Here is a 12,233-nt window from a genome sequence, read left to right as displayed (position 1 = left end):
TCTGACAGCAATTTGGGAGAAACGCGCTCCCGTGGAATTGGAGAGTTCTTCTTAAATCAGCGACGAAAACCTCTGAGGCTGGCGTTGCATCAGAGGAGCCAGGCGAATGATCCGTGCGATTTTTTTTTTTTTGCGACGATAACTCTTTCTGTGATCTTAAAGAGAGGGTCAGGATCAAGATACGTGCTCAGGTTCCTCCCCAAGCCTTCATGCCCTTGGGAGCTGTTTGACCATTCTCCACGATGCTGGTTGCATGCGTGTGCACGTACGTACGTGTGTGTGTTGAATCTCTTTTGCGCCGTTACGAAGCCAACCATGCTAATTGGGAGGGTTGCTGAAGAGGGAGCCCAGGACCGGTTCGGATATCGCTTGAAACTATTGTTAGTCCTGGCCGGGGAATCGAGTTAAGGTCACCAAGGTCAAGGGGCATCGCGTTAACCACCGTGCCACCACGCCCACCTCCCTCTGAAATATGATTCAGTGAATCATAACGAGACCCTCGCTGTTCACGTTCGGCCTAACGAGATCTGGCTGTGAATCTGATTAGGGTCAGAGCAAAGCTGATTCACATCGAAGTGTTGCCACGTTTGTTTAAACATCTCCCAGGGTAAAAAAAAAACGTGGCCTGGATTGCTCTGCGCATTGTATCTTTCCTCCCCCCACCCCCCTCCTCTCTTTCGTAGCCATCGTTCGTGTGGCCACGTTTTTATCGAGGCAGAGATCAAGCGTGACATTCATGTCTCGGCGATATTGCTGGAACAAATCACACTGCCGAATATCCCCATCGGTGGTGAAACGGAGACATCGGCATTATTGTCGCTCAAGGGTGCAGCCCTGCAATTGCTTGCTTCATGGCACTGCTGGTGTGGGAGGGTGTTGACTAGCGGTGGCCCGAGAGAGCCCCCTCTCAAGAGAGTGTTTTAGTCTACTCTACCACACTGGCCAGATGTCTTGGAAGAGGTGGGAGTGCCCACACTTCACCCCACCACACGCAGCCTGCGGGAATGGACATTTGGTCGCGCGCGAGCGTGCCTGTCGTATTGATTTTTGGGCGCTGCATTCGTTGTGGATGAGGCTCTGGGAGATGTTCATAGACGCTTGGCACACAAAGACAAAGATCCCCCACGTTTACCCCTCGACAGACTGTTAGGGCAAGTGCTGTTAGCGAGCACCTACGAAGGCCGGCACGGCACACTCAGGGGCGGGGGGGGGGGCAGCACCGCGCTCGGCCGCATTTGACTCCCTAGTGGCGATGTTTGCACATCGCTCAAAGTACCAATGTGAGGCTGAGTCGACCTTGGGGAGGCCCATGGTTAAAGTCACTGGTGCTGGCTGTGAGCGGGATCCGAACTCGGGTTCGCCGGGCTCGTAGCGCAGCGTGCTCCCTCCCCACACAACACGCAAACGACCGCCCTGTTGCATATTTCGGCTGCACGCGCAAGGCGCAGATGCGAATATTAATCTACGAAAACACTTGCGCATTGAAGCCGGGCATGGCGAAGCCGCAGCTGGGGACAGCGCCGTTGCGATTTTTGTTGCACGGTCCAGCGCGCAGCTGCGACAACATGCGAGTGAGCTCGGAGTCCGAGCGGCGTAGGATGCAGTTTTAATAATCTGCCCCCATCCCAGCACCGCACCGTCGTCCTCCCGCCACCATCGGGAAATAACGCGCGCCCCGGGGTTTATGGACTGTGAAGGACGACCCCCATCTTATTCAAGCGCCCCCCCCCCCCACTCCCCCCTCCCCCCCACTCCCCCACGTCGAAAATTACTGGGGCACATCCTTTATGCTCGCCTCAGAGGCTGAATCCCGCGGGGAGCCTAATGTGGGGTGAGCATTGGCGTAACGTCGGATGACCCCCACGCTCGCTCACAGCCGTCTCCCCGTGAGCTCCGTGTCCGCTCGTAGGAGCTGTTTGTGTGCCGCTCATGTGCACGGCGCCGTGCCCCTCACGTTGATGCTGTTGATGTTTTGGTTTCCAATCCGGCTTCTGTCCGTTTTTGTTTTTTAACACTTTCCAACCTCCCTCCGTATGGCTGATATTGATGTAGGGCAACAACAACAACAACAACTGTAATTTCACGTTGAGGTGGTTTAGCCAGATAATTATCCAACTATGCTTGAGAGCGTTTGTGCTTTGGCTCTGTTCTGTCTGTGGCTAAACGGGTTCCAGGCGAGGGGGGTGGGGGTCACGATAACTCCCTTGAGGATAATCCTTTGTGAACGAACCCTTTTAGTGCGAAGTTGCGTTGCCACCGGTGCAATCGCGACGATAGGGGCAGCCCGCGAATTGTTCGTGTCCAAGCCCCATCGTCTCACCGCGGCCACCTCGTGGCAAGAAGCGTGCTCCCGTTGTCGTGCCAGGATGAGCTCGCGTGTGGAAAGCTTTTACGGAATACGTGCCCTTGCGTGAGTGTTCTTTCTTTGTCTCATCACCAGTCTTGTTAATCTGCCCGTTTTCCGAATGGTTGTTATCCCGCGTGGATTTTTCGTCACGTGTCCGTGAAACCGTGAGCGCAATCAGGGGTGCCAAGGTGGCGGGATGTTAACTACCTCACCTGGTATACAGGAGGTCGTGGGTTATACCCCAACCCTGACGCCTGTATGTTTGGAGTTTGCGGTGTCTCTCTCCCCGTGGTCACGTGGATTTTTCTCCGGGCCCTCCGGTTTTTTCTCCACGTTTAGCGGATTTGATAGGTCACTTCGTTGAGCTATATAGCTCAATGGGCCTTACCTGGTAAAATAAAAATAGTTTTAGTTTAGTTTTAAATAGTTGTGTTCATGCACTGGGATTTGCAGTTAGTTGCCAGGCTGAACGGAATCCAGAGATGCCTTGACACAGCAGTGCATAGACTCAGTAGGCCCTTACCGAGTTCAAAATGTTACATAGAGGTTGCAAAGGGCATCGGTCCAAATGACTGCAGTGCTTTTTGTTTTTAGGAAAAAGATAATGGAGGTTGAGCGTTTTCCCCAGCAGTCTGGTACAGCGTGTACGGTTTATGTCTGTGTCTGTGAGCATGTAGGAGCGGTGGTGCAGCGGTTCACGCTCTGATTCAATTCCTCGCCGTGGCTAACATCATCGGCAGATGATATCTGAACCGGTCCCAAGGCCACTTCAGTCGACTAAGCCTTGCATAAAAATCAGAACTGGGGAGATTAAGGTGGCCGAGCGTGGTGCTAGTCACCCATCACCTCGTGTGCCATACCGGCCTTAATAGGTGCTCGCTGACAGCACTTTCTGCCCCAACAGCCTGGGTGGGGAAGGGGTTGTGGGGGATTTTTTGTCTCTGTGTGTGCATCTCATCTGGGTCCCCATGCGTGCGTGAAGGCAAACAGGCTTGGCATTCGTTGGCTGTTGTGTGATTTGTCAAAATGCGAGCCATGCGCATCTATCTCTGCGCAATGCCAAGTTGGGTTTTTTTGTCGTGACACTGTACGGTGACACAGCTGCGGACGACTGGCAGCGGGATTGCGTAAGCGGCCGCTATCCGGGCTATTCCTACAGCTTTGATGAAAGCCAAATGAATCACTGTGCGATCACCGGAATTTTGCTGTACGTAAAAAAAAATAACAACAACAAATTAACACTGCCGGCCATGCAGGACGCTCCATCTTGGTAGAAACCATCACACCATCGTTTGCTTTTGGGTTTGTAATTATAAGGCGTGTGATGATGCATTGATTCATTAATAAAGATAGATTTTTCACGCGCACGATACGCACACATCGAATCACGTGAGCGAGAATCAATTATTTACGGGTTTTTGTAAATCACGGGTTTTTGTAAATCACGTGCTGGCTACAACTGGAGGCATCCTCTCTCTCTCTCTCTACCTTCGTTTGTGCGTCCCTCAAAGGAGCCCACAGCACGCCGGACTTGGAATTCAGAGGTCGCCCGGTTCAATTCCACCTCCCGGCACTACAGTTAAAAACAATGGAGCAAGTTTCTTAAATGCCCCCCCCCCCTCCCAATACTGCCTGGGACCCACCCAGCTGTATCAATGGGACACACGGCACAGCTTCATCGCTCGGTGGAGGCGGAGAGACGAATGGGTGTGCTCACTGCCTCCAAAACGTCTGGTCAGCATGGAAATGCCGGACCCAGTACACCTGAGGTCGCAAACGGGTTTTGATTCCGTACCCGTACCCGTACCCGGCCGCACCAGGGTCGCAAATGGGTACCCGTACCCATACCCGGCCGGGTACGGGTTCCCGTTCCCTACCCGTACCCTACCCGAAATGAGTGACAAACGGTTACTCAGCAGTGACTCACGGCCTACCCGTACCCGGCCGCATCAGGGTCGCAAACGGCTACCCGTACTCGGATGGGTACGGGTAGCCGGGTATCGGGTAGGGTACGGGTATCGGGTACCCGGTTGCGACCTCTGCAGTACACGCCAGAATTCACTCAAGTGGATGCCCCTCACGCCGGCAGTGGCGCAAGCAAGGCATTGCGGGGCCCCGCCTCTATCTTTTCGTTAGCCTTTACATTTGGTCCGATGTACGGAATGAGGCGGACACAAAAGGGGAAATGATTAAATCCGGGTGGCAAAAAACCGTGACAAACGAAAAAACAGAATCCCGAATTGAATTGTGACCCAGAATCATTCCGTCTCATCAAATCTCTGGCGTGGGTTAAATTTACACACACACATGCAATCGTACAGTAGTAATTATTAAACATGTTATCTCCCTCCGATAACTCAGGGATTGGAATGGCGCATTCGCAGCTGTGTGCCGGAGTGTCAAGTGTAATGGACCAGCGCCTCTAATTCATTGGCGCCAGTGGGCTTGAACCTGTGACCTTGAGACCACTGATCCTGTAATTGTCTTGCTGCTGCCCGGTGTCTGCCCGGGTCTGCGGTGAGGCAGAGTTACACTGCCACCTGCTGGTGATGTCTGGCATCTTACCTGTGGTCTATCGTGGCACCTGCCATTCCACACACGCACGTGGGTCGCCTCGCTCGGGCGTGCGAAACAACAGTGCGTAGATTCGCGAGTTGACAAAAATAAATTCGTAGCCTAAAGATCAATTATTTAGCGTTTACATGATACGCTAATGTCACCCTTACAGCGCGGCGATAAAGCGAGCGCCTCGCGATGGGATCGTTGCGAGTTCACATCCTGGTTGAGGGGGATGAGCGGGTGGGTTGACTCAGCTCATCACCCCCCCCATGCCCCTCCCCCCCCCCCGGGTCGATAAATTGAGTGTCACTTTTTTTGTACGTGAGTCGTCAACGTTGATCGTCCTCATCATGGAATCTCCTTTGCCAGTACCAAAATATGATAATATGTTTTTCCCCTTTTTTTCTGACAACAAAACAGGTGTTAAGATGTTTAAACACCAAACTGAAACCTTTTACAAGGAATCATGTCTGCATTAACTACAATGCTTGTTGTCAGAATGCAAACAAAAAACATACTCTGATAATATATGCATTGTCCTTGAAACTGATTGGTCTACAACAGAGACAGCTTTCTTTTGAGCCTCGGCTCAATTTGTGCTAGACCAGAGGACGCCAAAAGGCGTACAGCCCAAAGACAATGTCACTATCAGAGTAATGAGAGCTCGGGGTGAGCATCTACATCATGGGATCTTCTTTGTTAACATCTTAACACCTGTTTTGTGGTCAGAAAAAAGGGGAAAAACCTATTATCATTGATCATCCTGTAGAGAGACTTGCCCCTGCCATAGAACTGTGGAATTTCGGCCACTTGCTCAGGGGCTGTACAACGGGAGATGAGCCCCCAAATGCCTCGAATGCTTTTTTTTATGGGCAGGAGAGCACTTTTGGTGCGACACACCTCGGGTTTATGCAGCACACGAACGTGACCGCATCTCGATATGGCCCGTGGAATTGCGCAAACTGGGCAGGAGCAAGTGAGACGGGGGAACGTACGAGAGGAACAATACAGAACAAAGTACGTGGCGAGACAAGGGAGATAGAATAGAAATGGAACAAACGGAGGCGGACAATGGAAGATTGATGCACACAGATAGAAAGTCCACACTTCAATGCCAGGGGTATGTTATTGTGTATCTATGTTATTGTGTAAAGTAATCCAGTGCAGCTGGTTCAAGAACCAGCAAAAGTCATTTCGTGCCACCTGCCTGACCAACTTCACCTGAGCACATGAGCAGAATGGGTCTGTTGATTTTATTTTCACGTAACAAAAAACGTGTAATTATAGCTATGAATTTTGCCATTTTCGTTCCAATTGTGCTATCCGGTGTCATGTCACGAAATGAAGAAAGGTTCATTCAGAGCTCTTCTGGGGTAGTGCATGGGCTCTCTGTGGCAAAATGAACCGCAGAAGTAGATTTCATCAAACTACTTCTGAGGTGTGTTCAGGTGACTTTTCATCCACTGCTGGGGGCGCTGTACTTTCCCACAAACCCTGCTATCAAGATGTCCGTCGCTTGGGTGTCACACACAAGTGTAACATCAAATGTAATTATGCTGCTGGACATTTTCTTTGAAATGCAGTCAGTATTGACAGGTTGATACCATCAACTCTCGACACTTGAGGGTACCTGGTATAACCAAGTGCCGCCGTAACCTTGATTCCAACCCAGGCGCTCAGAGGTGGCGGATCGCCGCTATGACCCCCCCAAGTCACCCAGGCCACCTGGAAGCCGGAGGATTTAGCGGCGACTCCGCACGCGACCTTTAACCTGTAGTAATAATGTCCCTGCGCTTTAGGGACGAGCGATCCGTACGTGAAGTTCAAGCTCGGAGGGAAGATGGTTTACAAGAGCAAGATCATCTACAAAAACCTCAACCCGGTCTGGAACGAGCCCTTCGTGCTGCTCTTGGACAACTTGAAAGAGAGGATTCACGTCAAGGTAAGGATCGCTTGCTTTTGTTGCTGCTGTTGTTGAATGTTTTGAGTTAGTGCAGTTTGCTTGCAGGCTGTTCACCCACTCTGACGCTGCCTGCATCTGACCCCTGATTAAGCCATAGCAGGTGGATTGTAGAAATTATACCGCCGGGATGCTAAGCCTGATTTCCCATCTGCTTCTCCCGGGGGACAAATGAAAATGAAAATGTTGACACCGCGTGTACATAACTTCGCAGGAAAATTATCTTGGTGATGCTGCTGCTATAATTTAACAGGTGTGACATTTCAGGCAATGGCCATTTTTCCCACAGCGCGTGGAGAAAAAGGACCATTGTCCAACATTTTTTGACGATTTTATAGGCTTCCTCTTGCTGAGGCGACAGGGTTATTGCCAGGTGTGTTGTGTACTAAAACTAAACAATTTTTATTTATTCATGTATTTTATCAGTTAAGGCCCACTGAGCTATATAGCTCTGTTTCAGAAGCGATCTGGCCACAAATGAAAGCTCAACGAAGTGGCTTACCATGTGGCAATTCATAGCAGTCAAATACTCTAAACGCACGTTGATTCTAAATGTGGATGGAAAAAACGGAGGACCCGGAGGAAAATCAACAAAACCACGGGGAGAGAGAGAGACACGCAAACTCCAAATATACAGGCGTCAGGGTCGCGATTGAACTCACGAACTCCTGCAAACTAGGAGTTAACATCTCACCACCGTGGCGCCCATCTCTCTGTCAGAGTGGTTCTTCGAGTGTCGGTGCTGGAAGCAAACGTTCAGCTGAGGGGGCCTCCGATTGCCAGGTTTAGTTACAGGGGAAGCGGCCAAAGTGACCGTTGGATGTGGGGTAAATGTTAAATCGGGGAGCGACGATTGTGAATAATCGCCAAATGGGGATTCTTTTTGGGAGTTTTAAAAACGAGATGTTAGATGCAGAATCATGTGGCAATGTTTCAGTAGTGGGGTTTCACTGTAACTTAAAATAAGCCATAATCTCTCCACTGTTCACTTGGGGGGGGTGGAAGGTGGGGCCTCATCCACCAGTGGATTGATCAGGGTGCATGAGTAGCAGCTGTGCACAATGGCAGAGAAAATGGAACAGAATCTGAAATGCGGCGCTGTGCAGTCTGGCCACGTGCAATCTGGACAAGGACACCCGGGGGCCGAGTGGGGCCCTGTTTGGGCGATCACCGTTCTGAGCCCCGTCACCTTGAAGCAGCCCCCCTCCTGTGATTTACCGCGCTGCCTTTTTATTGATCAATGCATACCCCCTCCAAAAATAATGAAGATGCATTTTTGATATTATGTTTGCGTTGAGTGTATGCTGAGGAAAATCAATCCGAAAGTTGCGCTGTGCGTGCGCGCGGCAGTGCTGTAAATTCTACACCAATGTTTCTTTCTACGAATGTATAGATTTTTTTGGTGAGGGTTTTAAACGATTTCCTACATCTTACCGATGTTAAATTATCGTCGGGTAATCTGAAGGACGATTTTGATGAGGGCACTTTTCAGTCCCGCCAGTGTTCATTTGTTTCTGTTCATAGTCCGTCACGGATTACACGCCCCGCTAAGCACGGTGCTGACATTGGCGATACTGTTGCTACCTTTACGACGGGTCAGTCCTGACCTTTGTGGGCAGGTGAAGGCCTTCGCGTGGAGTGAAAGCGATGTAGGCGCCAGACAATTTGTGGACCCTGACAACGGCAGACATCAGTAGACCGGAAAAGCTTCGAGCTGTGGGTTGTGGTACCGTATTATGATGGAGAAAGAGTAAATGAGGAAGTTATAGTTGAGGTTTAGGAGGAGAGAAGTCTGATTCGATGGGTCCAGAAGAGGCTGAAGATGTGGGATTGGGCACATGCTCACAGGTGAGAGCTGGATGAAGTTCTGGAAGGAAGGACATTGCCCAAAACGTCGAGGACTTACGAACATTCCACTTCAGAACTTTCAGAGATACGAACAACCCTGCCCGTATGTCCAGTTGCCTGATCGGACCGAGAGTCGTAAGTTCAACCCCAGTGCAATAGATGGCGGTGGTGGTATCTACATCTACAGAACGTGAAGAACCAGTGGCATCTACATCTACAGAAGATTATACAGCTTTTAAAGCCATTCCCCGTGTTTAGTGTACATGCCCTACAACATGTTTGGAATCGACAGGAGTGAACTTGAACTTACGAACAAATCGACTTACGAACAGACTTCTGGAACCTAACACGTTCGTAAGTAGAGGAGTCCCTGTAATATACTTTTCTTTTTAAAGCCGCACAAGTGTTAGTGACGAATGCGTTGACTTGTTTTTTTGTTATTTGTTCTTGTGCACCACTGCCAACGTAATGTCACCAAATAATTTGAAGGAATGAAGGGAGGGAGGGAGAGAGGGAAGAAGAGGCGAGATGTCATGCAGTGAAACGAAAGAGAAGCTCAAGATGGGACAGGATGGAGGGAGGAGTTTGAAGCGAGGTTCTGTCATTCATTGAGCAGAGGACTGCAGACAAAACCTAATAATTAATGTGACGACCTTTGATGGGGAGAATTTTCTGGGATTTAGCAAGGAGGAGGAGGCGGCAGTGGCGTGGTGATCGTCTGAATTCCCAGGTGGACATCTGTGAAAAAGAGCTACATCTCTCATCAGATTTCTCCAGGGCAAGTAAAGATTCTGAGATTCTTCTGCGATTCTGAATTGTCCACCTCTGTGCTGTCGTGTCTCCCATTCCTCCGCAGGTGTTTGACCATGACATCGGGATCCCTGATGACTTCATGGGCTCAGCTTATCTTGACCTTGAGTATCTCACCATCGGCAGGTGATGATTATTTTCTGTTAATCACCAACTATGGGGGGGAGAGGGGGGCTTCATCCACCAGTTGAACCGACAAGGGTCAGTGCGGAAGATTGGTCAACGGGGACCCAGAACAGTTTCAGATATCACTCACAACTTGGCCGTAATTGACCACGCTGAATTTCCACCATTGTCCTTGACCCAAATGGTGGAAATTCCACATTTCTAGGACGAAACCATCCATAGGACAATGACTGTTGACCTCCGCACGGAGCGGTACTCATTTGATCGACTCCGCACGGATGGTGGAATAAATCAGGGGCTCGCAAACCTGCGGCTCCGGAGCCGCGTGCGGCTCTTTAAGGAGCTGCTGCTTCGTGACGCGCTATTTATTAATGACCGCCACCATCTGGTATTCACATGCATTGCGGCTTTTGGCATATTGAGTTTTTTTTTTACCGAATTTGATAAAAAAATGTCTCTTCTTGTTATTTTGGTTTGCCGACCCCGGGACCAAGTGAACTCCCAAAGAAGGACTTGAGCTCGGCTGTGAGCGATCGCTCGCTCTGCCACTCAGCCAACCTTGCAGGTTCTTTGTTGGCGCCACCGTTTAATTCGTGCGAGAGGACGGTGCTTGGTGTCCGCTGCCTCCCACGGCGGTGGCCAGGGGTGGGGGCCGGGGGGATTATGAAGTGGATTAGCGCCGTGGCGCCGTGGAGGTTTTTGCCGTGGCGGATTTACGAGTTGGATTTACGTGGCCGCTGGGTTCTTTTCCTGATGCAATCTGCCGCTGCTGCTGCTGCGAGTGTCTGTGCGTCACAGCGGTGGCTCGCCATTTATGGCCAGTGGGGCCGGACTAGCCGGTGGGGCTAGTTTGGCCAGTGGTGCCGGAAAGAGCCGCAGGGACTGGTGGGGCCAGGGAGGCACAGGGGTTGGTTGGGGCCGGAGGGGCCATAGGGGCCGGAGGGGCCATAGGGGCCGGTGGGGCTATTGGGGCTGGGCTCCACTTATTAATTGTTCATTACAAATATGTTAAGCTGCAAAAGAGTCAACGTCTTGCACCAAACAAAGCACGGTTTTGCAAAGGTGGCTTTTTGTAACTGAAAGCGATCGGCTTTCTGAGTAGCTGCTGGCAAACAACGGGCTCACGAAAGCAGCAGGCACTGCCCTCGACAAAAACAGAGTCATTTTTAGGGGTGAGACGCGGGGCAACCTCGGAGCCCTCCATTTGCCGTGCCATGCTGCGCGTGCCCTCGTGAGTTGTCGTGTTCTCCTGACCCATAAGAAGGCTCCGGACAGTAAGACGCACCCAAAATAAGTTAAACAAAATCAGGTGGTACATACGCACTTGGCCGACTATAAGACGCACCACCAACTTTTGCGTTAACATACAAGGGGATTAAGTGTATCCCATAATCCGGAGACCATGGGGACTACACTTGCTCCCCCTCCCCTCCTCCTTACCCCACTTCCCCACCACTCACCGTGGGCCTCTGTGCCCCACCGATACACCAACACCCCCCCTTCACCACTCCTGCGTCCACGCAGCACGGTGGAGGTGAGGCTGAAGCTGGAGGACGATCGCAGTGCGGAGGACGACATGGGGGTGATCATCCTGGACGCCACGCTCACCCACAGGGAGCTGGAGAGCAGGGACAACACCCTCGGCGTGCCGGTACGAGAGCACCCCCCTCAACCCCCCTCCCCCGCTGCATGACGCGCAAGCGCCGTGAGTGATACGCAGTTGATAGCCTGCTCAAGCCTAAGTAGTTTACTTAGTTTAACACGTAGGCTTTCGCGACCAAAATCATGCATAATAGAGTTTTTTGGGGGTTAGATCGCGTAAATATGTAAATGTGTCGTTAAAACCCGCCACCACCCGACACAGCCAACTAGTAAGGGTTGTCACGTAAACAGAACGTGGCCAATTCGTCACTAGTACAGCACTACACCGGTGTGTTGGAGAGCCATGCCACAACATTTGCAAGTTTACGTTTGTAGACTGGAAACGGGAAGGCTTCTTCGCAATTCTGCTAAATCGCTCGATGAAGCTGGTTGTAATCGCCAGCCAAACGGCGTACTCCAAGTGTAAGTCTTGTGGGTTAACTCTCCAACACAGACCGTTGTGCTCAAATAGTAACTAATCGTCACATTTCGCTAACGTGATAAACCTTAATAATTGACCGTGTCGGGTGGTTGCGGGTTAACGACACATTTATATTTGCGCGATCTAACCCAAAAACAACCGAAATTATGGATGTGTGTAATGTGTTCGTGTGGGCCCTCTCCAGCCACTAGAGACCGCTACAGTGGTTAAAAACGATATTTGATTTTGGAATCGAATTGTCACGATCTTGACTCGCGATAATTCATGGAATTGTGAAGGGGACGAATCATCGTGCGAGCGAGTTACATTGCAGTGATTGTCAGCGCCTCGAGTGGCTGCAGGGATGACAAACAGATTAAAGCACTTTCAACAACGACAAAAATATAATCGTTTACAGCTGATAATTGTTTTTTTACCCTTTTATCTGGCAACAAAACTGACACCTTTTTTACAAGGAGTCATGTTTGCATTGACCACAATACCTGCAGTCGAAATGCAAA

At 50.6% G+C, this 12,233-nt stretch overlaps 1 protein-coding gene across 8 annotated transcripts in view; it reads left to right on the top strand.

Annotated features, from left to right (window-relative positions):
* MCTP1 (multiple C2 and transmembrane domain containing 1) overlaps window positions 1-12,233 on the top strand; it is a 155,656-nt gene that overhangs the window by 98,733 nt on the left and 44,690 nt on the right. For 7 of the 8 annotated variants that reach the window (XM_078874442.1, XM_078874441.1, XM_078874444.1 and 4 more), the window contains 3 exons: window positions 6,706-6,848; window positions 9,571-9,650; window positions 11,175-11,301. In XM_078874442.1, the coding sequence (XP_078730568.1) occupies window positions 6,706-6,848; window positions 9,571-9,650; window positions 11,175-11,301 (350 nt within the window). Of the gene's footprint in view, window positions 1-6,705; window positions 6,849-9,570; window positions 9,651-10,400; window positions 10,438-11,174; window positions 11,302-12,233 lie in introns of those variants that run through there. The other variant, XM_078874449.1, reaches the window with a different exon arrangement.

The sequence above is a fragment of the Lampetra fluviatilis genome, chromosome 39, assembly GCF_964198595.1.
Source record: "Lampetra fluviatilis chromosome 39, kcLamFluv1.1, whole genome shotgun sequence".
Lineage (NCBI taxonomy): Eukaryota > Metazoa > Chordata > Hyperoartia > Petromyzontiformes > Petromyzontidae > Lampetra > Lampetra fluviatilis.
This window is presented reverse-complemented; position numbering and strand designations above follow the sequence as displayed.